Source organism: Aotus nancymaae, unplaced genomic scaffold, assembly GCF_030222135.1.
Source record: "Aotus nancymaae isolate 86718 unplaced genomic scaffold, 86718_ANA_hifiasm-v0.15.2.pri h1tg000025l, whole genome shotgun sequence".
In the NCBI taxonomy this organism is placed as follows: Eukaryota; Metazoa; Chordata; class Mammalia; order Primates; family Aotidae; genus Aotus; species Aotus nancymaae.
This window is the reverse complement of record NW_026988438.1, coordinates 14,507,018-14,533,742: the sequence shown is the minus strand read 5'-3', so window position 1 is coordinate 14,533,742 and position 26,725 is coordinate 14,507,018. Positions and strand designations below refer to the sequence as shown.

General features: G+C 38.6%; 1 protein-coding gene across 5 annotated transcripts in view; it reads left to right on the top strand.

The window, feature by feature from the left end:
* The window catches only part of DYNC1I1 (dynein cytoplasmic 1 intermediate chain 1), a 315,600-nt gene that overhangs the window by 77,950 nt on the left and 210,925 nt on the right, over positions 1-26,725 (top strand). For all 5 annotated transcript variants that reach the window (XM_012450775.2, XM_012450772.2, XM_012450774.2 and 2 more), the window contains one exon: positions 10,918-11,033. In XM_012450775.2, coding sequence (XP_012306198.1) covers positions 10,918-11,033 — 116 coding nt within the window. The remainder of the gene's footprint in view (positions 1-10,917; positions 11,034-26,725) is intronic.

Genomic DNA, 26,725 nt, shown 5'->3' with positions numbered 1-26,725 from the left:
CTGGAATTTTGTGTTTAATATTTTTGGATATTAAACATATTTTTGGATATTCAGTGGGTAACTGAAACTGTGGAAAGCAAAACCTTGGATAAGGAGGGACTACTGTATTGATTTGCATATGTGAGACTATCTTTGCATCTCTGGGATGAATCCTGCTTAATCATGGTGAATAGTCTTTATAGTGTGCTATTGAATTTGATTTGATAGTATTTTGTTAAGGATTTTTGCATCTCTGTTCATCAGAGATATTTGACTATAGTGTAATTTTTTAATAACATTCTTATCTGGCTTTGGCATCAGGGTAATGCTGGCTTCATAAAATGAGTATGGAAATATCCCTCCTCTTCAGTTTTTTGTAACAGAGAAAAAAATGGTATTAGTTCTTCTTTAAATGTTTGTTAGAATTCAGCAGTGAAGCTACAAGCCTTGAGCTTTTCTTTGATTGGAGACTTCTTTGTTACAGACTCACTCTCTCTACTCATTATTGGCCTCTTCTGATTTTCTGTTTCTTCATAATTAATTTTTTGGTAGACAGTATAAGGAATTTATCCATTTCTTTTACATTATATCATTTGTTGTCATATAATTGTTCATAGTAGTCCCTTATGATGCTTTGTATTTATGTTGTACCACTTACGTCTTCTTTTATATTTCTGGTTTTATTTATTGAGTCTTCTCTTTTTTCCTTAGTTAGCCCAGCTAAAAGTTTGTCAATTTTATCTTTTCAAAAAATATTTCTTCGTTTCATTGATCTTTTGTATTGTTTTTCTAGTCTTTATTTTTTCTTCTCTCTTTTTTTTTTTGAGATGGAGTCTCACTTTGTTGCCCTGGATGGAGTGTAGTCGTATGATCTTGGCTCACTGCAACCTCCACCTGCTAATACCTTCTTTTATATTTCTGATTTTGTTTGTTGAGTCTTCTCTTTTTTCAAAAAAATAATCTTCATTTCATTGATTTTTTTGTATTGTTTTTCTAGTCTTTATTTCGTTGATCTTTTGTATTGTTTTTCTAGTCTTTATTTTTCTTCTCTAATTTTCTTTTCTTTTCTTTTCTTTTCTTTTTTTTTTTTTTTTTTTTGAGACAGAGTTTGACTCTTTCACCCAGGCTGGAGTGCAGTGGCACTATCTTGGCTCACTGCAACCTCCGCCTCCTAAGGTCAAGCAATTCTACTGCCTGGAATTTCTGAGGAGCTGGGACTACAGTTGCCTGCCACCATGCCCAGCTGATTTTTATGTTATTAGTAGAGACAGGGTTTTGCCAGGTTGGCCAGGCTGGTGTTGAACTCCTGGCCTCAGGCTATCTAGTGGCCTCGACCTCCCAAAGTACTCATATTTTAGGTGTGAGCTGCCATGCTTGGCCTCTTCTCTAATTTTTATTTCCTTCTATTAACTTTGAACTTTATTCGTTCTTGTTTTTCTAGTTCCTTAAGGTGAAACGTTAGATTAATATCTTTCTTCTTTTCTGATATAGATATTTATTGCTATAAACTTTTGTTTTGGAACTGCTTTCACTGTATTCCATAAGTTTTTGTATGTTGTCTTTCCATTTCTCAAGAAATTTTTAAATTTCTCTTTTAATTTCTTTTTTGACCCATTGGCTTCTCGGGAGGGTATTGTTTAATTTCATTGTATTTGTGAATTTTCTGAAATGCCTCCCATTATTGACTTCTAGCTTTATATCATTGTGATCAGAAAAGATACTTTTGATAAGAATTTAGTCTTTTTAGATGCTATAGTTTAAATGTTTGTCTCCTAAACTCACGTTGAAATTTAATTGCCATTGTGATAGTATTAAGAAGTAAGATCTTTAAGAGATCATTAGGTCATGAGAACCTTTCACTCATGAATAGGTTAATGCCATTGTCATGGGAGTGGGTTATAATAATAAGAGTGGATTCCTTATAAAAGGACAGGTTCAGCTCCCTTTTGTCTCTCTTGCCCTCATCTTGCCCTTCTACCAGGGGATGACATGGCAAGAAAGCTCTTGCCATATTTGACTCCATGATTCTCAATCTTAGACATCCCAGCCTCCAGAACTGAAGCCAATAAATTGCTGTTCATTATGTATTAGCCAGATTGTGGCATTCTGTTATACTAGCACAAAATAAACTAAGACATTAGATTTGTTAAGACTTTTTTTGTGGCCTAACACATGATCTGTTCTAGAAAATGTTCCATGTGCAGTTGAGAAGAATGTATATTCAACAGCTGTTGGATGGAATGTTCTGTTTATGTCTGCTAGGTCTATTTGGTCTATAGTGTAGTTTAAACCTTATGTGTCCTTATTGATTTTCTGTCTGGATGATCTGTCCAATGCTGAAAGTGGGATGTTGAAGTTTCCTACTACTATTATAGTGCAGTCTATCTCTCCTTTCAGATCTATTAATATTTGCTTTCCATATGTAGATATTCCCATGTTAGGTCCATATATAGTTATAATTGTTATGGATATCACAACTGTGGAATTGACTCCTTTACCCTTATACAATGACCTTCTTTGTCCCTTTTTACATTTTTGACTTAAAGTTTGTTTTAACATATCTAACATATATAGGTACTCTTCACTCTTTTGGTTTATATTTGCATGGGAATTTTTTTTTTCATCTCTTCACTTTCAGTCTGTACATCTCCTTACAAGTGAAGTGAGTCTCTTGTAGGCAGCATGTCTTTATCCATTCAGCCACTTGTATCTTTTGATTAGAGAATTTAATCCATTTATATTCAAGATAATAATTGATAAGTAAAAATATTCTACTACCATTTTGTTAATTATTTTTTACTTGCTTTGTAGACCCTTTGTTCTGCATGGTTGGAGAGGATTTATGAACATCTAACTGATTTAGTGGAATGTTAGTGATACTCACGTTAGTGGTGGGAGTCATGTGAAGGTGTTCTGAGGGCTTTCATAACCCCTGGGAATCTTGCAGGTGATAGGGTCTCTCCCTTTGAATCCATCCTTCGTCTGTCAGATTTAGCACCTGCTTAGAGCAAGTGGCATCAATGAAAATCAACATTCAAGACAGAAGCTTTTCTCTGTTTTCCTAAACATTAAGAAAATTAAGCATGGGAAAACTGGATATCTACCAGCAAAAGAGTGAAGTTGGACCCTGTGTCACGCTATATACAAAAATTAACTCAAAATAGATCACAGACCTAAATATGAGAGCTAAAACTATAAGACTCTTAGGAGAAAACATAGGTTTAAGTCTTTGTGTCCTTGCATTGGCCAATGATTCTTTAAGATATGTTACCAAAAGCACAAGCAACCAAAGAAAAAATATATATATTGAAAAAATGATAATAGATAAATTGAAAATATTTGTACTTCAAAATACACCATAAAGAAACTAAAAGACAACTCACAGAATGGATGAAAATAGTTGTAAGTCATATATTTGATAAAGGTCTAGTATCCACAATTATAAACATTTCTTACAACTCAACCATTAAAAAAACCCAATTTTAAAATGGGCAAAAATTCAAATAGGCATGTTCTCCACTGAAGATATACAAATGGCCAGTAAGCACAAGAAAAAGGTATTCAACATCATTAGCCATCAGAGAAACACGAATCAAAACCAAAGTGAGATATCACTTCATATTCACTGGGATACTATAATTAAAAAAAAACAGATAATAAAAATTGAGGAGGATGTAAAGCAATTAGAACCCTAATACACTACTAGTGGGACTGTAAAGTGGTACAGACACTTTGGAAAATAATTTTGCAGTTTCTCAAAAAGTTAAATATGTAATCACCTGCTATGTGACCCAGAAACTCCACTCCTAGATATGTATTCAAGATAATTGAAACTGTCTGTCTACACAAAAACGTATACAGTTATCTCTCCACACCCTGTGGTGATTGGTTCCAGGAATTCCACTGTCCCCATTACTAAAATTTGAGTATGCTCAAGTCCTTTATAGAAAGTGGTGTGATATTTGCATATAACCTACATACATCCTCCTGTATAAATTAAAACATCTCTGTATTATAATACTGAATACAATGTGAATGTTACATAAATTGTTGTTATACTGTATTTTTTAAAATTTGTATTTTTAAATACCGTGATATTGTTTCTCTTTGAACATTTTTGATCAACAGTTATTTGAATATGCAGATGTGGAACTCGCAGATTCAGAGGGCCAACTGGACACAAATGTTTGTAGCAGCATTATTCATAATATCCCAAAGTGGAAACAAACAAAAGTCTAACAACTGATGAATAGATTAAAAGTAACGTATAACCATACAGTGAAATATTATCCAGCAATAAAAAGGACATAGTGATACATGCCACAACATTGTTGAATCTTGAAAATATTAAACTAAGTGAAAACAGAGACCCGAAGGCTACATCTTGTATTATTCCATTTATTTGAAAGTAAGTAGAAAACATATTATTAGTGGTTGTCAAGGGCTGAGAGAGGAGGGAATGGGGAGTGACTGCCAGTAGGCACAGGATTTTTGAGTGGGTAACGAAAAGGTTGTGTAATTAGATAGTGGTGATGGTTGCACAACTTTGTGAATATACTAATAACCACTAAATTATACAGTTTAAAGAAGGATATTTCATACTGTGTTAATTTTATTTTAATAAAAGAAAATTAAGGCAGCCTTGATCTTAAGTTTCTGGTCAACCACCTCTGCTGCTTCTCCTTGCCTTTCATAGCCAATTCCCCATCCAGTCCTTGACATGTCAAAATTATTTTTCCATTTAAAATTTTTGCCTTTATTTTTCAAGGTAACTAGATAGTAGTCTCCTTGAAATCTAGTGGGTTTTCATTAGGTCTTCACATGTAGGCACAAAACAGTGCCTCTCTTCCTATTTCAGGATGTAGATGCAATGATTTCAGAGACTAAAGTTCCATTCTTTATGATTCTGAAAGGAATGGAGCTCTTTTCAAAACATGGGGACAAACCTACAGTGTTCCAGCATAGTAGATAACTCTATGCTTTACAAGAATTTATTCTTCATAGTACTAAAGATAGTACTTAAAGTTTTCTTAACATTCCAAAATATTATTCAGGTTTTTCTCAAAATTTCCTTCATCTTTGAAATGAGAGGAGAGCCACTTAGAGTGTATTTATTAGAATTCCATTCGTGATGTACTACGTGTTTCTCATGCTTTGGTTTGGGAGTAAGTTTGTATAACCCTAACTTTCTTCAGCTTTAGTAGCCAAAGTTAACCAGGCTTACATCACACTTGGAGCTTCATCTTTTTTGGATAATACAACTTTTTAAGTAGCTAGCAAAGCCACACTAACCTTATTGTGAGTGAATAGACAAAGTGTCAATTGAACCAGAAATGGAAAAAGGAATGGGGACAGTGATTCATACAATACAGTTGTTTTCTTCTTGTGATTCATAATGTCCAATCTAGGACAAATGGACAGAACCTGAGTGAACTGGACTATGCTAGTGGTAAATTAGAAATCTTTGCACCCTAAGCAGTGGCAAATAACCTTCTCAAACTTCAGGTAGCTTATTACTTATTCTCTGTTAAGACCTGATTTTTCTTTTTAGAAGAAACATTTCAACTTTTGTGCAATATGGCTTTGCTCAGCCAAGTTGACACAAGGTGAAAAGAAACTCTCAGGGTGAAGTCCAACCCTAGCTCTGGGGAGATGTTGGCTCCATGTCACTTCAGGACAAGACCAGGTCAGCTTGTGAAGGATCTGTGGTTCTACTGCCCAGTCTGGAATTGTGTGCCTGACTTTTTAGTTTCATATCTAGCAAAGATTACTGAGCCAATTTCTTAATATTTCATATACTGCAGTCTGCTTTCTACTGCCTTCTTCTTATTTTCTCCCTCATCTTTTTACCAGGCTTGTCTCGTAGAACTTTATAAATGAAGTTTGAAGACATCTAGCCTGTTCAGTGGCTCAAAAGGCTCTACAGTAGCCTGGGATCTGATGGCAGGGTGGGAGGCTCAAACAGGTCGGCTTAAACAATGAAGTGTCCACCTCTCCACTCTATCTAATGTTTCTAAGCCAGTGATATTCAACCTTTAGTGGACATCAGAATCACCAGAGTAAGGGGTTGCAGGGAAAGTGGGGAAGGCAGACGTGGACACGCTTCTTAAAACAGATTGCTGGACCCCAATCCCAGAATTTCTGACTCAGTGGGTTTGGGATGAGGACTGTGAACTCACCACCTGGGAGACTGTGAACTGTCTCCCAAGTGGTACTGCTGCTGGTGGGGTCAGGGACCACACTTTGGGAATCTCTGCTCTAGGACTTCTCATTTAGTTTTTCTCTGGTCACAATTAATCCAAACATATGAGACTTTATTGTACTGCAAAGTGATGCTGAATTGTTTGTTTTTCCACAGTTACTTAAAGCATTATAGCTGAGTAATTTTAAAGCTTCAATAAACCCCTTTATTTTGGAATACGTTACCAGGGTGAAAATACACTGTATGATTTTAAAATGATGCCATGTCAGCCAGGACATAAATAATTTGAATCCCACTAGCCTAGATATGTATTAGGCTATAGCATCTAGGTTTACTTAAGTACAATCTGTGATATTTGCACAATGACAAAATTGCCTAACATGCAATTCTCAGAAGGTATCCCCATCATAAAGCCACACATGACTGTACAGTGACGTGTACCAAGGGCTATGGCAGCAGCATCTGGGTGTACAGTGAACAGGGCATGAGCTATGCAGGAGGGGTGGTAGGATGGCAGGAAAGGTATCACAGAGTCAGAACTGAGGAGCCAGCATGGAGTCTGTAGCCTAACTAGAAGGCCCGGGAACTACAATGGTATGAATCCCACAGTGTTGTCTTGTTCTTTCTCCTTTGCTTAGTTTAACTTAGAGAACATCCCTAAGCAGAATGTCTTTGCTATGAAAGGCCGCCACCTTCTGGTCATTCTTTCTGGACCTGCTAGGGCTGGGAGTGATTGTGTGGTACTTAACTCAGAAACATAATCCTTTCATGACGTCCTGATAATCTAAATCAGGCTACTTCTCATAATTCTTTCTCATGCTTATAAAATGATCACACATGCTTGGATCTCTATGTTAGGTTTTAAGAATTTTGCCTCAATGGCTGGATGGTCATAAGGCATTAGAGAACATGCAGGAGAACAAGGTTTTTAAAGTACAGTTTCAAAGTTTTTTAAGTACATGGTCCTGGGACTTACTTTTGCATAGAGCCAAGGCCTAATTCTGTCACTACCTTTGTGATTTTGGAAAATTTCTTAACATCACTTGAGCCTCAGTTTTCTCATCTGTAAAATTGGAATATAATATAAAATGTTAATGAGGATAAAAGAAGATGATGTATGACAAGTGTTTGGCATATTGTAAGTCCATGGTTACTAAAACAGCAGCAAAATAGGCACAAAGAATAAAAGCATTTGATATAAATGCAGCTTCATCCATCCAAAGATCATATGGAAAGATACAGTAATCTACCAGTACCCTCTAAGAAGTGTTCTAAGGAGTTGCCTTAAAATTATTAATTATTTGAGACAGATGCACCATCGAGCCAGAAGAACCACAAGCCTATTGGTGTATCAGCTGATCAGTCCATTGGGAGGCTGTCATGATGACAACTCAGCTTTTATTTCTTTTTGATGTCTTGGGTACAGTTGGGACCCTGAACTCATAAACATAGCATTAGTGAAAAACTGGTTGAAACTTTTCAATAATTATTGAGAAAAGAGAAGGTTTTGTTTTAGTGGGATAAACACACTTACCCCACCTACATTTTGAAAATACAAGTTTCAAAGGAAAATAAGTTAAGGAAAAGCAAAGGGACTCTCCCAAACAGCTACATTCTATCGATGTGCCCATATAAAGAAATTGGGAGTATGATTTTCATTGTCAGAGATCATCTTTAACTCTACTAATCTTGAGGAATCTTTAATTTAGGACACTCCTAAATCCGCTTCCTCTGATTTTCTTTTTCAACTATAAACATTATTATAATCCTCAAAAAATATAAATTAAAGTAGAGCTGCTTGAGCCAAGAGCCGCTTGATATGTCCCAGGCACTAAACTAAGTGCTTTATAAGCATTATCTTCATTCAGTCCTCACAACTCAATGATAAGTACCCATTTTACAGATAAGAAACATGAGGCTTAGAGAAGTTTGTCACTTGTCCAAAGCTTTCCCCAACCATTCAGCTATAAGTTCAAAGCAGGGCTGTGAGCCCAGTTTTGGAATGAATGCGTGACCTCACCATTGGGCTGTACGGCCTCACCTGCTGGTTTCAGTCTGCTATGGTGGAGGATCAAATTACACTTCAGCCTCTGGTTGCCCAGCGCCTGTTGCTGGTCCCAAATGACATAGGCCTTCTGCTTTCTCATGTTAGCAAGATGCCCTGGAACTCCTGCCTGTAGGTATAGCTACCACTTAACCGGGACTGGAGCTCTCTGGGTCTCATTCAGGTGCCCAGGGAAGTCGAGGGTTTAGGGCGATCTCTCTGTGCTGGGGTGGCCTTAATTTGAAGTGAATTATTTTCCACTTCCTTGTTTATAATAAAGACTGATCTACTGGGGCCTCAGAAAGATGCTCTGCACTAGTAAGTTGCGGAGAGGCTTTGCCTCAAGCATGCCTGCGATGTCTCTTCATGTTTTCTTCTTTAGATGCTTCAAGAAAGACCCATTTCAGGCAGGAAAACATTCTTTTCTGACCCAAGGAGGTTTTAAAATAATACCTTGAATATCTTACTTTAAAACTTTGAGGCTTTTCCCTCGCTTGGTGATTTTGTTTCTGATACGTAGTATGTGCTTTCCCCATTTCTGTGTAGGAGGCTGCAGGGTTTGTCACTTGTGCAAAGCTCAGCCTGGGCCCAGCGGCCTCTCTCGCATTCTGTGGCCCGGAGCTCCCAGTGAAGCAGGCCCATGCGGCCCAGCCCTGCATGGAGCTTGGGCTCTAGTCACATTCACCTAGACCCACAGAGACAGCCAGCCAGGCTTGTCCTCTAACCAGCATTTTTTGTTTATTTGCTTGTACCTACTTCGAGCACATCTTAGATCTCACCTCAATTGTTTTAGTAACTCATAGACAAGAAGAATTTTTGTTTTCCTACAGTGTTTGGGAAACTGTGTGTGAAAATTCCTAGCTGTGTCATGCATTCTCTCACTTATTCCTATTAATAATAATTTAAAGAAAAATAAGGCTGTGCCATCTGCTAGTAACAATTAAGGACAATAATATGCATAGAGTATACTTCTGTTGCTCCTAGAGAGCTAGGGAATGCAGGAATTTGGCTAAATGGGTAGTATATCTTTTTTTCATTTTCTCTCACAGAGACACGCACACTCCATGCCTGGAAATTTTTAGAAATACGTAGAATATGTCTAATACTAATAATATAACTGTATACTAAAATAACTATATACTAAAAACAATGTTCCAGAAGCTGTTTTAAAATATATATGTTTGTAAATTATGTACGTATGACTACGTGATATATATGTAGCATATGCATTATGTGTATGCAGTATATATACATTACCCATAACAACCATATTAGAAAGTACCTCTGTCTCTGTTTTGCAGATGAGGAAGCTGAGGCACAGAGAACTTAGTGACTTGTTCAAGATGAGACACACACAGCTGTTAAGTGGTGGGGCTAGGGGCTGTGTATTTAACCACCAGATGATACTATTACACCTCCACTACTGGATGCTTCCTGCATGTCTTAGGAGGCACTTCAGATTTGTACAGCTATTCAAGGACTCACTAGTAAGAACCTTAATTAGGAGTTTTGGTTGGTAGAAAAACATTGGACCAAGACTCATAACCTTTCTTCTACCATTTATGAGTTGTATATACTTGGGCACATCTCTTAACGGAATCTCACTATCTTCATCTGTAAAATGGAGATGATAACATCTATCGACCTACTTCATAGAGGTGTCATAAAAACATAATGGATCTAGGCCGGGCGCGGTGGCTCAAGCCTGTAATCCCAGCACTTTGGGAGGCCGAGGCGGGTGGATCACGAGGTCAAGAGATCGAGACCATCCTGGTCAACATGGTGAAACCCCGTCTCTACTAATACAAAAAATTAGCTGGGCACGGTGGCGCGTGCCTGTAATCCCAGCTACTCAGGAGGCTGAGGCAGGAGAATTGCCTGAACCCAGGAGGCGGAGGTTGCAGTGAGCCGAGATCGCGCCATTACACTCCAGCCTGGGTATCAAGAGCGAAACTCCGACTCAAAAAAAAAAAAAAAAAAAAAAAAAAACATAATGGATCTAAAGACTGCTGAAAACCCTTCAAGTGCTACATAAATATTCAGAAATGGTTCCTTACATGGTCACAGTTAGGTCTAGAATGCTCTTCTAAGGCTTTATCACTCTGAGCCCAGTGCCCCCTTTCACTCATCTGTTCTATATCAATGTGTCTTTCAAGCAAATTTACATGCTGATCTGTGTTAGTTCCTATTCTGCAGAAATGAGAAGTGTTATACTCATTCTTGAAATATAATCCCCTCACTGCTATGAAAGAGAGTGTTACACCACTAAGGAACCCACCTCTCTTTTTTTCTCAAATTTGAGAAGCATTACTTTCCCTTTGTCCTTCTTGTCTAAGAAACTAGAATCCTGTATTGTGAGTGAAAGTTCCCTGAATAAATTTTAACCAAGCAGAATCAGGGATGCTCAGAATGGAAGAGGTCTCATGTAAACTGGACCAAGACTTGACTTTTCAGATAGGAAAACTGAGGGTCTTATCTGACATCACCCAGCATATTCGGTCCAACATGGGCCAAGAGCCCACGTGTCCTGACTTCTAGCCCAGAGCCAGTTCTGCTTCATGATCCAGCGCCTTGCACTCAGAAGCTGAGGGTATTTGCTGTTTGTTTGTTTTAGTGCTTTCTTTATATTACTGGTAGCTCTTCTGCAAGGAATGTCTTCCCTCTCTAAGCATTTATTTTTTGTTACTTACAGAAGAAGACTGCATAAGCTGGGCGTGTCAAAGGTCACCCAAGTGGATTTTCTGCCGAGGGAAGTAGTGTCTTACTCAAAGGAGACCCAGACTCCTCTTGCCACACATCAGTCTGAAGGTAAACTATGTCTTTGCTTACTTTCCATATTATCTCTGGAGAAATCGCCGGGAAGTAACATCTTTCTTGTTGAGATCCTCTTACTATAAGAGCTCTTCCTTCTACCGTAAGAGGATACAAACATAGTAACACACTGAAAGCCAAAGGCTCCTCTGAGTTTGAAAGCTATGGAGAAGGAACTCAGTGATACTCTTCCAAGTGACCTGGAAACTTTAAATTAGATAAACTAGTGAGGCTTATCTCACTACGTCAAAATTGTGTGAGGAGAACAAAAATCATCAAAAAACAACATAATAGAAACAATTTTATCAATAAGAATACATTAAGTGTACATTAAGAATATTAAGCATACATTAAAATTCATCATTTGCATGAGTCAGCAAACTATAGCCCACCACCTGTTCCTAGAAATAACATGTTATTAGAATACAGCCACATCCAACCATTTATATCTATGGCTACTTTCTTGCTGCAGTGGTAGTGTTGAGTAGTTGTGAAAGAGACCTTATAGCTCACAAAGCCTAAAATCTTTACTTTAACCTGGTCCTTTACAGAAAACCTTTGCTGACCACTGATTTGGTTTGCCAATTGAGGTGACAACACACAAGAGTTTCTGACCACAATTTAAAAGTATTTTCAGATGCAAACTCCACATAGGTGAATGCAAATCGAACTCTATACCTTCTTTGTGTATGCCAGAAAATCTCAAGTGAAAAATTTAAATACAGATATCTGATAATCATAAAAATACACTAATAAGAGAAGTTGAAGGTGATAAATACTTCCTAGAATTCAAAAATTATACCAAAGCAAGATTATGCAAAAACAGAAAAGGGAGATGTGTAGACTGAAAGTAGGAGAAGTAAAAAGTTGCATTGTTAGAGGCTAATGTCGTTATAGCAAAGCAAATCCTCTCTTCACTTTGTTATTTTATTCTTCCATGTGTTGAAGAGGATGTTGGAATTCTGGATTCCTTATAGTTATTTAGTAAATATGGACAAAAGCCATGAAATGCAAAAATGACTAGCATTCCCCATTTAGTGATTTGCAAGAAATATATAAATCAGTGCAGTTTGGTTTGTGCAAGCCGCAGGTTTTCAGTTTTGCTTCTAAATAAATAATGCCAAAAACAAAATGAATCAGATTCCTTGAAGTCCAGGGTGCCCTCAGGCCTTCTGAAAATCGTTCCTATACAAGCTGTTGTAGGGACAATTCTTTAGTAGCAGGGCCTCCATTTTTCAAGCCCAAGTGAAATGAATTTTAGAAGCAAACAAGTAGCACCCTCTGGTGGTGAGCTTGTAAACCAACCACCGCAACAAAGAGACCTGTGTATTAACGTGGGTGAAAATACAAAGTTAGGGATGGGGGGCGGGAGGAGAAAGAAAAGAAAAGAAAAAGAAAATACAAAATTAGGACAGTCTGTGAGAGTTCACCTAGTCTATCCTTGGGCCTTCAGACAAGAACAGGAAGATCGTTAAAAAACATCCTCACCACCCAACCAAAACATTTGTTTGACTTAATTTGCTGCCAGAGGTATTTGCAGAGCTGTAGCTGGAGGCATATTTGTTTAGCCTAAAACTTGACCCATAGCATAAAGTTATACAACTGAAATAGAAGAAGGAGTGAATTATTTTTTAAAATGTGTACTTAAGATATTGGAAGTGGTAAAGAAATATTTACAAGGGAAGATAAATTAAGGATGAAAAGGCATCAGCTCTAAACTTTTAAACTGGAACACATCAAAAGGAAAAGACTGTACATTCCATTTTATTACTGCAAGGAGAGCTTGGGAGCCCTCATTATGCTGTGGTCCAAGCAGCAGGAAAGGGGAAATTTATTTCTCAGCTATTGGCAGACATTCTTTCTGTTTTGTTCACAAGATCCATCGAGCTTTTTTGTGGTGAAGGGATTTTAGATGGTTCAAATTCTACAATACAGAACTCAAAGCTAGCTACCATAGTTCTTGACATTTAAGCAATCCTGGATGGATTTAGACAGAAAAACCTTTCAATTTAGGTTCAGTAAACTGCCCCTCACCACAGGTGATGATGCCTTGACCCTTGGCTGCCGGCGGTTGCCCGGCTGTTGAGGGTGCTGGTGCTCGCTTTCACCTGCTGTGGGGAGGTGGTTGGCAGGAGAGCTGCGTGGAGCAGTGGACAGTTGGCAGTGAGGTTCTACCATGCAGCAGATGTGGGTTGGCTCCAATGTGGGGTTTGAGCCGTGGCAATGTTTTCACGACGACTGTGTCTTTCAGAGTCAGGAAACATCTACTGAATTTTATGAAACAGTGAGGCTCTTGGGCGGCTAATATTTGAAGCTGTAGCAGATATAACATCCATTTTGGCTTGCTGTTGCCCACGATGGAGGAAGGCATGCTGATTATTTTTTGTCATTGTTTGACTATGGACAGTTTAATGATATTCAAACTAATGATCTCAGAGCATTGATTTGTTCTGCCTCTAATGGATTATAGTGCATTAAAATTCTTACGCTTTCCCATTTTACTTTTGAAAATGAAGGGGAAGGTATTTTGGATTTGCCCAAGCTTAAGCATCCTTTCTCTACTGTACACTGTAATGAACATTCTCATCATAGTGGGTGTTAATTTTTGATCATAATGACCTGTTATGAGAAACACTCCAGAGAGTGATATAAACAAGGAAGATTTAAGAATAAAGTCTCCATGAATACTGTTCTTTCAACAAGGCTAGACCTTCCTTCTCTGCAGGGAAAGAAACAGGATACCTTTGCCCCCAATATATTTTAAACGCATAATTTTATTTCCAAGTAGCAAGAAAGGGGGAAAAAAATTATGGTCCTTCCCAGGTTGCCTCTCCGTTGCCTATTATGACCCCCTCTCTGGGCCGACCATGAGGTCCTGAGCTTAGGGAGCCAGTCTTCTGCTTCTTTATTTTAGTGAGTCAGTGACTGGCTTTTAATAAGCACCCAAGAAATGCTGTTGAATGACAAAGATAATAGTAGAGGTCTCTAGAAACATCAAATTCTCTATGCCCCCCCGCACCCCCGGGAGAATGAGAATTTTTTAATCTGCTGGAAAGATGTAAGCCACACTGGAGGAAGGAGGAGGAAATTTCTGCAACCTGGTGATAGTTGTAAAGAGTTCTCTGATCTTTCTCTCCTCTTCATGGTATCTTACAAGTGGAAGCTTTATGGCCGGATCTTGGCCATCCCCCTCCTGCAATGTCCCTCTCATACTTTGTTTTTTTACATCCAAGAAAGACCCAACTATGTGGATTTTCCAAGGTGCTGTAGTAGGCTTCTGCCACCATATACTTCCATGTCCTGTGTTTTCTTCTTGGAATGCCCTCTCTCCTGTTTGCCTTCCTGCAGGAGTACCTACAAGAGTCGGCTCCTTGGTAATTCTTCTAGTTGACATTCCTCTTCATAGTATGGGCATAGTCTGTATTTCCCCCATCACACTATGTTTAATTACTATGTACGTAGCTACCTTTTAGACTGTAATCTCCTTGAGGGTAAGGTATATGTAAAGAACATATCCCACGCCCAACACAGTGCCTGGCACAAAGAAGGGCCTCAATATATATGAATGGAAGAGATGAAGAATGAGATGATCTAGAGCGACAAAAAAGAAGGAAGAGAAAATCCTCATTGTGTTTCGTGGAGGATGGAGTATGATCTGTGCATTAAAACTGCATTGATAATTTTTTGAGGGTTTTAAGGGAAAGTCATGAGAGTGAGATTCTGTGGTGAAGGGAGGTCATGTTTTTATTTCAGCCAGGCCTCTATTTCAGCCCCCAGGCTGGTGCAGGCACTAAGTAACCATCAACCTGAAGGAGAAAATCACTGAGTCAGCTTGGAGTGGCCCAGGATAGAGCAAAGTAGCCCTTCACGTTTGTACTGTGCCAGACACACTATTTAAACCATGTTGAGTTTGAAAGAGGTATGTAGGAAAATGGCTAAGAAAGGCTATTGTTTCACCTTTGCATTAAATAAAAATCTTGGTAGGTTGAGGAGAATTTCTGCTTTGGCTTCGCATCCTCTCCAGTATACATTCACTACGGAAGCTGTAAATAGAGAGATGGTTGCTGTAAGGGAGCTAGAACCATCTAGCACAGCACCATCCAATAGAAACATAATGTGCCATTATTAATTTTAATAGTATATTTTATTTAACCTGATACGTTCAAAAATATTATCTCAACATGTAATCAATATAAAAATTATCAGTGAGACGCGTACATTCTATTTTTGTACTAAGTCTTCAAAATCTGTTTGTATTTTACACTTAAATCTTATCCCAATTCAGATACTACATTTTCATTAGAAATGCTTGAGGTATAATTACATTTCATAAAATTTACTATTAAAAAAGTAGATCTACCACTGTTATTCCAAACATATTAAAAACCTTTTCAGTAATTGAATCAAATATTAGTTTAAAATTTTACCTTTTAATGACACTTAAAGAAAAGTAAAAATACAGTTTCTTAGTTGCATTGACCACATCTCAGGTGCTCAATAGTGGCACAGGGTTAGTGGCTCCTGGATGGGACAGCTCAGGTCTAGCAAGACCCATCATTTCACAAGCTCACAAGCTGAGACCTGGAAAGCCAGCCTGACCTTCACTGCCCCATGCCTGGGCAGAGGGGATTGGGTGAGAAGACCTCCTTGACTTGTAGAGATTTCCTCCAAGTAAATGATGACATCATAGATTCTCCTCCTTTTTGTGAAATCAGCTATATTCAGGCAGGCGATAGATGTTTGAGTTGATGCACCCCAGCAGGGTAAGTTCATCAGAAAGGCAACAGTGGGAAACTCTCTGGGTTCCTTCCTCATCATCCTGAGTTTAGACTTTGGAATACTTATTGTTTTACCCTGTCTTCATGTTGTCCAAAGGACTGCCAAAGACTGCATCTGACCTAGCTGTTAGTCACTCCACCCCTGCTGCTCCCTCCTCCTCCTCTCTCCTTCAACATGAGGTGATGAGAATCACAATTAAGATCAATTTGGGAGGCCAAGGCAGGTGGATCACTTGAAGTCAGAAGTTCAAGACCAGCCTGGCCAACATGGTGAAGCCCCATCTATACTAAAAATAGAAAAATTAGCCAGGCGTGGTGGTGCATGCCTGAAATCCCAGCTACTTGGGAGGCTGAAGCAGGAGAATCACTTGGACCTCAAAGGCGGAGGTTGCAGTGAGCCGAGATCATGCTACTGCACTTCAGCCTGGATGACACAGCAATACTCCATCTTAAGAAAAAGAAACTCAGTTTCAAACTGCTGTTGGGTGCATTCAAAATCTCACAACTTCATGGCCCCAGGAACATAATTCTTTGATTAACAGTAATTATTTGGTTAAATTCTTTGAACATTTTATTACTGGTTAAACTTTGATTAAAAATGACTTTTTCCAGAGAATATGAGTGGGAATACTTGCGTGTAAACTTAAATCTGAAATCAAGCAATTTTTACAGATATAATTTCCTTAAAAAAGCCAATCCTGAAATTCCTGAAGAGTAAGTACTTGGGAGTACTTGGGAGAAAACAGGCTATGGTGCTATAACCTTGACTCAAGCTTTTCAACTGGCTCCCAATTACCTGGCCCTTACACTCTTTGAACTTACTATTTAAAAGAACAGCCACATATTTTAAGGCAAGCCATGGTGGCATCTGGATACAAATTTAAAATCCCTAGTGAAGATGACACACGCCAATCTTATTTTTAGCTTCTGTTCCTTAGATAAGAACTGACTATTTCAGAGAAATGTCGATGGCTGCCTTATGCTGCTTTCTTGCAGTATGCCTGACATTTCCTCTTTAACTTGTTCAAACTGTTGATCTTCTTTCAGAACAAACCATAGAGCCTACAGGCCCATTGTTAACAAAGTTTAGGGACTAAAGGATCTTCTCCTGGGATTTTAGGTTTTTAAAAAATGTTAATCTCGTATCATCTTGTAAAGTGTCTTGAAAGTCAAGAAAAGATGAACCGTGTAAATAATATAGATATTTCAGATATTTTGGCATTTATATTAAACAGATAACATTTTCTATTTAAAAGAAAAAAGATCATTGTTTTCCATATCTCTGAATCACCTTTTCAGGTGTGGTTAGGAGAGCTTTCCTGTTTTAATTCTGAATTTAGATTACAGATTAAAATAGGTATTGGCTAACCTGTTAACCAGTATTGATATCTCAATAGACAAGCTATGCTAAAAGTTAACGTATTTTTTAGAGGACCTAGTGCTAGTGCCATTGCTGGTACAGTCAAACCTCGGTCAAACAAGCTGTTTTACCTAGAATGTAATTTTCAGTGAAAAAAAGGAGGGAAATAACAACTAAAAAACCAGGAATGTAATAAAAGAGACAAAATGCAGAGCAAGACTTGGTGTCAGTTGACATTCTGTCTTATTTTCTACACCTCTGTAATATATAGTTTTATAGGAAGGAGGAGGACATTGGAATGAGTAGCCCTAGAACACAGTGTGAATTATCATCTCAAAATAACAATTATGTCTTGGTTATAGCACTATATTTAAAAACACTGGAAGATGAACGGTTACATCTTAGGAAGATGTTTAAACACGAATTAACCAGTTAATCAGCTAATATATCACATTTTCTAAGAAATTTTTACTGTTTTTTTCTTTTTCTTTTCTTTTCTTTTCTTTTTATTTATTTATTTATTTATTTTGAAAAAGGGTCTTACTCTGCTTACCCGGGCTGGAGTGCAATGGTGCAATCTCAGCTCACTGCAGCCTCTACCACCCGGTCTCAGGTGCTTCTCCCACCTCAGCCTCCTGAGTATCTGGGATTACAGGTGTGTGTCACCATGCCCTGCTAATTTCTTGTATTTTTTTGTAGAGATGGGGTTTCGCTATGTTGCCCAGGCTGGTCTTGAACTCCTGGACTCAAGCAATTGGACTGCCTCAGCCTCCCAGCATGCTGGGATTATAGGCATGAGCCACTGCATGTGACCAGTAATCTTGATCAGTGGTTTAATGTATTTTGTATATTCATGCAGCTCAAAAACAACAAGTTTTATGTTAAATAATAACACCATCCTTTTAAAAGTGTTATGATTGATCCGTCTCTTTAGTGTTTCATACAAGATGAAGGTATCTCAAGGAGATTCTTCAAGATGAGTATTGCAGCTCAACTGAGGCCAAGGTCCTGAAAGTTCATGTCAAGAACACAGAAGTGATTCTGAGATTTTTTTTCCTGCCTCCAAGTCTCACACATTGCAGGTAGATAATCTTAGCACATTTCACAAGAAATAACTAATATCCAAACTATAAAGCTGATGTCAAGTAAGTATCTGACCTGGGATTGCTTCTCCCAGGTCCATTTACAAAGCCAGTCCTCTTGACCTCTCAAGGCATCCCTTCTCATGGGTTCACATCTCTGATCATGAGAACATTGATTCTATATATCACTAATGCCTAGCATAGTGCTTCGTGTTTCTTGTGGGAAAGGATTGATTACCTGACTTAGCTCATAGAGTAACCTTTACTGTCTGCCTGATGAGCCAGATGATGAAAGCAATAAAAGAGAGGTCAAAATATAGGAGGAAGGAGGAAATGCTCCAGATTCCATAGTTTCAAACACTAGAAACTAAGGTTCATTTAATCAGAAAAGAACTTAAGTGGAAGGATATTCTGCAACTCACAGAATCAACATGAAGACTGAAAAAAGAGGCCAAGAAGACAGGCAGAAACCAAGAAAAATTAGTCATCAAAATGACAGCCAGAACCCACAACAAAATAGAAGGTTTTTAGTAAATCTGTGGCTAGCGAACCTGGGAGAAGTATGAAAAGCAGGAGGAAAAAGCCAAAATAAGCAGCTTTTCTAGTACAGGCAAGTCGATTGATGCTCCCTCTGTGATAGAAAAGGACTAAAGTGAGCAGCCTGGCTGTCTCTTCTTGTAAGATATGGTCCGACATTGGGGCGAGAATTGATTTCTGTTTGGGCACCTGCTAGGCCAACCTTAGTCAAAGCACTGAGCCCTAGTATAGCCCTTATAATGCCACCATATGCACTGAGCAAGCCTGTGTACTGCTGGACACAGGAGGATGATGGGTGTTATAGAACAGGTCAACTTCTCCACCTTCTTACTGAGTGCCTCTATCACAGTGCATAACTTTTGATGTGCACAAATACTCTGTGCCTCTGAATCTATTTTGAAAAGTCCCTTCATATACTTTTTTCCTAAACATTTTGCTACTTGTATCCTCTAATCATGACCTTCCAGCCAACACATTAGTTGTTGCTCATGCACCATTAGGGACAGAACGTTTTATCATACAATCTATACCATACAAAATGGGCAATGAGATGTTAACCAAAGTTATTTTGATCCAAGTAGAATCATAATGGTTTTCCCTCTGCACTGAATATGGGACCTACACCCAGTGGAGCTTTAGTTTCAGCAATCTATATCTAACTTATGCTAACATATTACTTACAACTTTTCCATGCTCAAATATTTTCTAATTAGACAGCTAGCCACAGGATAGTTCTCTTTAGGGTGAGAGAGGAGTGACGGTGCAGCAGGAGTAAGAACCCTGGGGAGTGTGAGCAAGTGTCTCATGAGTGGTGTTTGTTGTAGGCCAGTATAGAACACTTTCCTGTGCTGATGAGGTGACAGTGGATTTCCTGGCTTAATGGCTAGATGGGTCAAACAACGCTTCAGTTGCATAATGCATAGTTTGTTTTGGTAGTCACCTGGTATCTAGTGGTCAAGGTTTAATCCTTACTCAGGCCCAGTAGCAAACCAAGACTTTCTCAAAAGGAGAGTAGTAATGGAATAAAGAGACCACACTATTATTCTAAAATCTAAGCACCTCTTTTGTCACTCACTTAGGGACATTTGTTTGATTTGTCATAGACACTTGGGGCACCAGTTATGTCAGCTGGACCATAATTTCCTAGTATAGCCATTTGAAAGTAACAACTTTCAAACCATTGGGTAAGTGGATTGAATAAGTATGTGCAAATATTGAACATGTTGCCTATAAAACCCAGAATGGCCCACTAAGCGTTTTGACTCTTAATATTAGAGAAATAAAGTATTCACATATACTTTGGAGTTTACCAGATGACTAAACTAATAGAGACTTTCTTAAGGTAGGAGGTCTCTGTATTTTGAAAGATTTTTTCCCCCCATCCTCTGGCCTACATATGTCTTAACTAGGTCTTAAAAGTACCAGCTTCAGCTTCCTCTCCAGATCCTGCTGGCATGATGCTCCATGTTGAAGGTGAGATGGCCAAGGGCTGCAGGTAGAGAATCGGCTCAGCCCTGATGTGGGATGATGAAGATGCAAAGAGAAAGGAGGTAGTCCTTTGGCTGTCAAGCAAGGCTTAGTGTAGAATATAGTTTGGAGGTACTCCCAGGCCTCCATATTTTTACCTGCATTCAATTGCTCATTATTACTGATCATTGCTGTCACTTTCACATAAATCACCTAGTGACACTAACAATTCCACAGACCTTATTCAGAAACCCACGGAATTTAAACTTTGCATTTGACGTTGACATTTTTGTAGATACTTATCACAAGCAGAGAAAGTCCCTGGGTCTATGCCTAGAGCTAAAATATAGAGATTTGAGCATGTCATCTATTTCTTAAAGCTATCCAGTCCCATTAGAAGTAGCCACCTCACCCTAGTGTCTTTAAATTCTTCATGCCATTCACACTATTCGATAGCACTGACAATTTGATCCCCTAAATCCTTATTTTCATTGGACACTTGATTAAAGATCACCACGGAAGAAATATTATGTGGCTATTTATTATAGCTGACAGATTCCCATTCCTGAACTCATGCTGAATTTTCATTTTTTTTTAACATCAGCTAGGGCAGATAACCAACACCAGCTTCCCACATGACTGTCTTCTGATAGCAGTTTCTGTACCAGTGTGAGTTCGTGGCTGCTGACAATAGAAACTAACTTTGATTAAACAGAAGAAAGTTTTCTTGAGAAGATAAGAGATACTTGTTAGAATTGACCAAAAAAAAAAAAAAAAAAAAAAAAAGTCAGAGCATTAGGTTGGAAATAAAAAGTAAATTAGGTAGCTGCTATGGACTGGATTGTGTATCCCCACAATTCATATATTGAAGCCTTAACCCCTAATATGACTATATTAGAAGATAAGGCTTTTAGGAGGTAATTAAGGTTAAATGAAGTCAAAAGGGAAGGATCTCTAATTGGCGGCCTTATTAGAAAAGGAAGAGAAAGAGAGAGAGATTTTTCTCCCTGTGTGTGCACTCGCTGAGGAAAGGCCATGTGAGGACTCAGCAAGAAGACAGCTGTCTGTGAGCCAGAAAGGGAGCTTTCACCAGAAACTGAACTGGCTGGCACCTTGATCTTGGACTTCCCAGCTTCCAGAACTGTGAGAAAATAAATTTTCCTTGTTTAAGCCACCCAGTTTATGCTATTTTGTTACGGCAGCCCAAGCAGACTAAGGCAGCAGCTAACACAGCAGCTAACTCGTACCACTGAACCTTCCTGCTGGGAAGACCTGAGCCTCCTGGACTTCTTCTCACTGGATACTCTCTATTATGCTCATGATTTAAACTCTGTAGTCACTGCTGCTTTGGAAACCTGTAACTTTCTCTGCCTCTTGGCAGTACTTCCTCAAAATTTAAAGAGCTGTATGGAAGTCCATTAGCTCGGCCTAGGTTACATGTCCCTGTGTTTGCTGTGAGGGGCAAGGCAGAGAAAACGACTGCCCCAGTTCAGCTTCCCATAACGTTTGGGGATGCTATGACTCAACTTTGATCTGTGTTTATACCTCCCTTTAAAAACAACAGGTGTTTGGATGCTAAGTGGCCAAGAATATATATTGGAAAAATGCCCACTTTGGTGTAAGAAAAAGAAAAAAAGGGAGGTAAAGAGAAAAATAATATTTATTATGTGTTCAGCGCACTCATATACATTATTGTACTTGTAGTGTTGCTACAGAATTTACTCACCTTATAAATCAGAGGTGCAGAGAGAATGCAGTTTCTTTATTTTATCTGCAGCCACTTATAATACTACTAGTTGACATGGAGAAAATATACAAAACAAACAACTTTAGTTCACTCTCTTATTTTAAACAGTCCCTGTTAGTATGTTCCATTAATCTTGGGTAGAAATGCCCAAACTCACAGAGTCCCCCTCTCATCTGCTTCTCTTTCTGAGATCATGGCCAATTGTAGAGGGAAGAAAGATGAGGTTTACATGATCTAATGGCCTTGGTGGAGGTAGGGAGGGTGAGAGTCTCTGGCCTTGTGCTAGTTCCTGGCAGCATGCTGGCTGACATCTGTTGCCCTCTGGAATGATGTCCTTTGTCCATCTGGGCACTGGCACCCCGTGCTAGAGTGTGTAGCTGGTGAACTTGTCATTTGTTCTTTGGCTTACTGTGGCAATGTTCCTAGGGAGCATTGGCTATCTGTCTCTTGATGATTTGGTCTTCTCTCTACTGTCATTGTCTCCAGACTGTGAGTCAGTGCCCTGTCTTTTTTCCATCCTAGAGGTCTACCCTCAACCCATGCCATGCCTTTATCCCCCACAGAAGATTTCTTGGCATACTGACTCTCACTTTAATGCCCATGCCTCAGAATATTTAAGGGAGGTGCTCACCTGTTCCTCTCTCAGTCTTATTATGCCACTCACCCCCAAGGAGGGTCAGATGCCTGTGGTGAGTAAGATCTGCTGCATGATGGTCTCCTTTCAGATTCCCAAACAAGGAGTGTGGTTCAAAAACGCTGTGCTCATTCCTCCTCTTAGTTTAACACTCCACCTCTCCTAATGCTTCCCCCAGAAAGTGAAAATCCAGATAGATCTGAAACTTTTTCTCTTCTTCTTCTGAAATGCTCCTATCTGGAAATAAATTCCCCTGTTTAACTTTCTTAAATTTATATCTTCATTCTACCACGGAGTCTCAAGGTTTTACTATTCTGGATAGAAGGAGTGATCTTTGAAGTTATTGATATTTTAAATGGTAAGGAAGACAATTGGAATATCCTTTCTCCCTCAATTAAACTTGGCTCTCAAACTATGGTGGGATTACAAAATTCAGTATTTGAGGTGGAGGCTGAGTCTTAGCCGTTTTATTTTTGTTCTTCTATATCAAATTCTAATCTCTCTACTGAAAAAAAAAAATTATGAGACATACAAAAAAAAACAAACAGAAAGTCTGACCTCTACACAGGCAAGGAAGCAGGCAACAGAAACTGCCTGTGAGAGCAACCAGCTGGATTTAACAAAGACTTCAAAGTTGTCTGTGTGTGTATGTGTTTTTTTCAAAGAACTAAAGGAAACCATACTTAATGAAGTAAATGAAAGTATGATTACTGTATTTCACCGAAAAGAGAATATCAACAAAGAGCTAGAAATTCGGGGGGCAAAACAAGAACCAAATGTAAATTCTAGAGTTCAGTACAAAAACTGAAGTGAAAAAATTGTTAAACACACATAACCAAACATTGAACTGATAGAAGAAAAGAATTAGCAAACTTTAAGATAGATTGGTAGGGAGTATCCAGTCTGAAGATGAGAAAGGATAAACAATGAAGAAAAACTAACAGATCCTTAGAGATACGTGGAATAGCATTAAGCAAATCAGCCTACAGGTAATGGGAATACCAGAATGATAGATAAGAGAAAAAGGAGTAGAAAATATTCAGATAAATAAAGGGATTAAACGTCCCAAATTTGATGAAAAACTTCAACTATAAACCTGAGAGGCTCTAAACTCCAAGTAAGATTAATCCAAAGAGTTCCACAGGCACATCATAGCATAAATGCTGAAAGCCAAAGACAAGGAAAATATCCTGAAGGCAGTAAGAGAAAATGAATTTTCACTTACAAGAGAACCCCAATAAGATAAACTGCTGACTTCTCATCAGAAACAATAATGACCAGAAAACAGTGATGCGGTGTATTCCTAGTGCTCAAAGCGGGGGGGGGGGGGGGGGGGGAAGCACAACTATCAATCAAGAATCATTACCTAGCAAAGCTATCTTTTAAAAATGAAGGTAAAAAGACATTCACAGATAATCATTGAAATAATTTGTAGCTACAGACCCACCATACAAGAAATATAAAAGAAAGTTATCCAGGCTGAAAGTGACTGATCCCAGACAGTAATTCAAATCTATAGAGAAAAGCAGAGATAGCTATGTAACTACAAAAGATAGTGTGCATATGGGCCAGGCATGGTGGCTCATGCCTGTAATCCCAGCACTTTGGGAGGCCAAGGCAGGTGGATCACAAGGTCAGGAGATTGAGACCATCCTGGCTAACATGGTGAAACCCCGTCTCTGCTAAAAATACAAAAAATTAGCCAGGCGTGGTGGCATGTGCCTGTAGTCCCAGCTATTCAAGAAGCTGAGGCAGGAGAATCACTTGAACCTGGGAGGCAGAGGTTGCAGTGAGCTGAGATCACACCACTGCACTCCAGCCTGGGTGACAGAGTGAGACTCCATCTCAAAAAAAAAAAAAAGTGTACATATATATTCTTTTTTCTTTTCCTTCTCTTAACTTACTTAAATAGCAGTGGTATAAAACACTATACTTATAATTATATTATTTGGCCTATTACCTATGGAAATGTAATATATTTTCTAATAACAGCACAAAGAAGGTAGGTGGGAGCACTTTGTTGTTTAAAGAAATTCTCCTATTTTAATCTTAAATCCTATAGTCTATAGTAACTAGCATTAAAACTATTAAATGAAAAAGAGTCTTACACTTTGGGGATAGTAGGGAAGTGAAGAAGAAGTAATTATGGGAAGAGGAATGGCAAAAGTAAAGTAAGTGTTAGTGATCAAAAAGTAAAAAGAGAGGCATGCTTAGCTCTTGTGGCATAAAGCAAGAATGAAAGTCTTAACAAATAATTAGTTAAAGACATGGAAATGAGGGCAGGAGAGTTCTGTGTGGCCTCCATACATTTTAGACAGTTAAGGGTCAAAATCTGGGATATCTAGTTGGAAGCATTCGAAATTTAACCATATAACCTAGGCTTCATGGGGGGTACATTAGGAGAGGAATGCCTACTTCCCTTTTTCTGGTGTCCAGAAAGAGCAAGCTTCCCTCAAAACTTCTAACTCTTATGCCTTTCTTTTCTCCTCCTAATAGAGAGAGACTTGTAGGAAGGTAATTGTCCTACATTTTTTGATTGGATGTAACTAACTTATCAATAGTTCTAAGCATGAGGAATTTGGTCTCTGTATACTAATGTCCTCCCCAGACCAGTTGGAGGTAAGTGTTTGCTCTGCCATATAGGAGCTGTTCCAAGGTCCAGAAGCTGGAGGGAAGAAGTAGTAAATCCAGTTTTACTTTCACAGTAACTTGTAAGTGTGAAACCTATTCCTTATTAGTAGTAATGATGATAGTTTGGCCTTTATTTGTTTTATTCCTGTTCTTATTTTTCAATTAATTCAGAACTTGGACAGGAAAAAGTGGTACTATTTCAAAACCCCAACACCTTGGTACATTGCCTGGAAATCTATCCCAGTCCTCCCACATGATAAGAGAGAATTCCATCAACTGAACACACTTCCTGTCCACATCTGATGTATCTTCCCATGTGAAATCAGTTCGTGGAATAATCTTAGCTTTTTGCCACCCCTTTACCACTCCACTCTACCTGCAGACTCCACCCTCAGAGGCAGTGGAATGATTTATCCATTGGATTTATCCAATTGGTAGGTTTGGAAAACTAACCTGGGCAGTTTCCAGCCACCTCCAGATTTTTTCCTGGAGGAGCCAGCATACCTGTAGAGGGTACAAGTCACATTCTTCTCCTCTGTGCCATGAATCATACTCAAATCACATGCAAGAGGGGATGCCTGTCAAGTCCGGCCTTACCTGTGAGAGGGTGGATAAATCTGGCTGTTTGAGGAAATCAGCTAGCAGATCCATTTGGCTTTCTTCACAACCTACATTTTCTTTTCTTCTTTTCTTTTCTTTTTTTTTTTTTTGAGACAGAGTCTCACTTTGTTGCCCAGACTGGAGTGCAGTGGCGCAATCTCGGCTCACTGCAACCTCCATCTCAAGGGCATGCCACAACCCCTGACTAATTTGTGTATTTTAGTAGAGATGGGGTTTCACCATATTGGCCAGGCTGGTCTCGAATTTCTGACCTTGTGATCTGCCTGCCTCGGCCTCCCATAACCAACATTTTTACTCATTCTTTATCAATAATGAAAGTATTATTTTGTTCTCTTTCCATTTTTTTATCCTTCTCATTTCTCATTTGGATGCTATTTATTTGGTCCCTTTAAGAATCTCAAACAGTAGTAGGAAAATTACGTCAAGGCATCAGTTCTGAAGAAATTAAAGTATTGAAGACAATATTAATGACCTTGGGTAATTAAACAAAAAAAAGAGTAACTTAGGCTGAGGGGAGAGGGTTACATTCTAGGAATAAGGAAAGAGCCCATTTGTAGAAGTGGATTACAGAGTCAGAGTGGAAGCATCAATAAAATCACCTTGCTGCCAAGCCCTGAAATCCTTTTAATTCTCTATGAATTTGTGTCAGTGCTGAGCCTGTGTGTGAAGGGACTAACTGTGTAGGTCTGTGAGGGAAAAGAGCCAGGGAGCTTGTTATACTTGATAACTTCTTTGAAAAGGAAAAAACAAAAACAACAACAAAAAAAAGTAAAACCTGATCACTATTACCATAAAGCCATAGCATGAAATAAGATTTTCTGTAAAATTATTA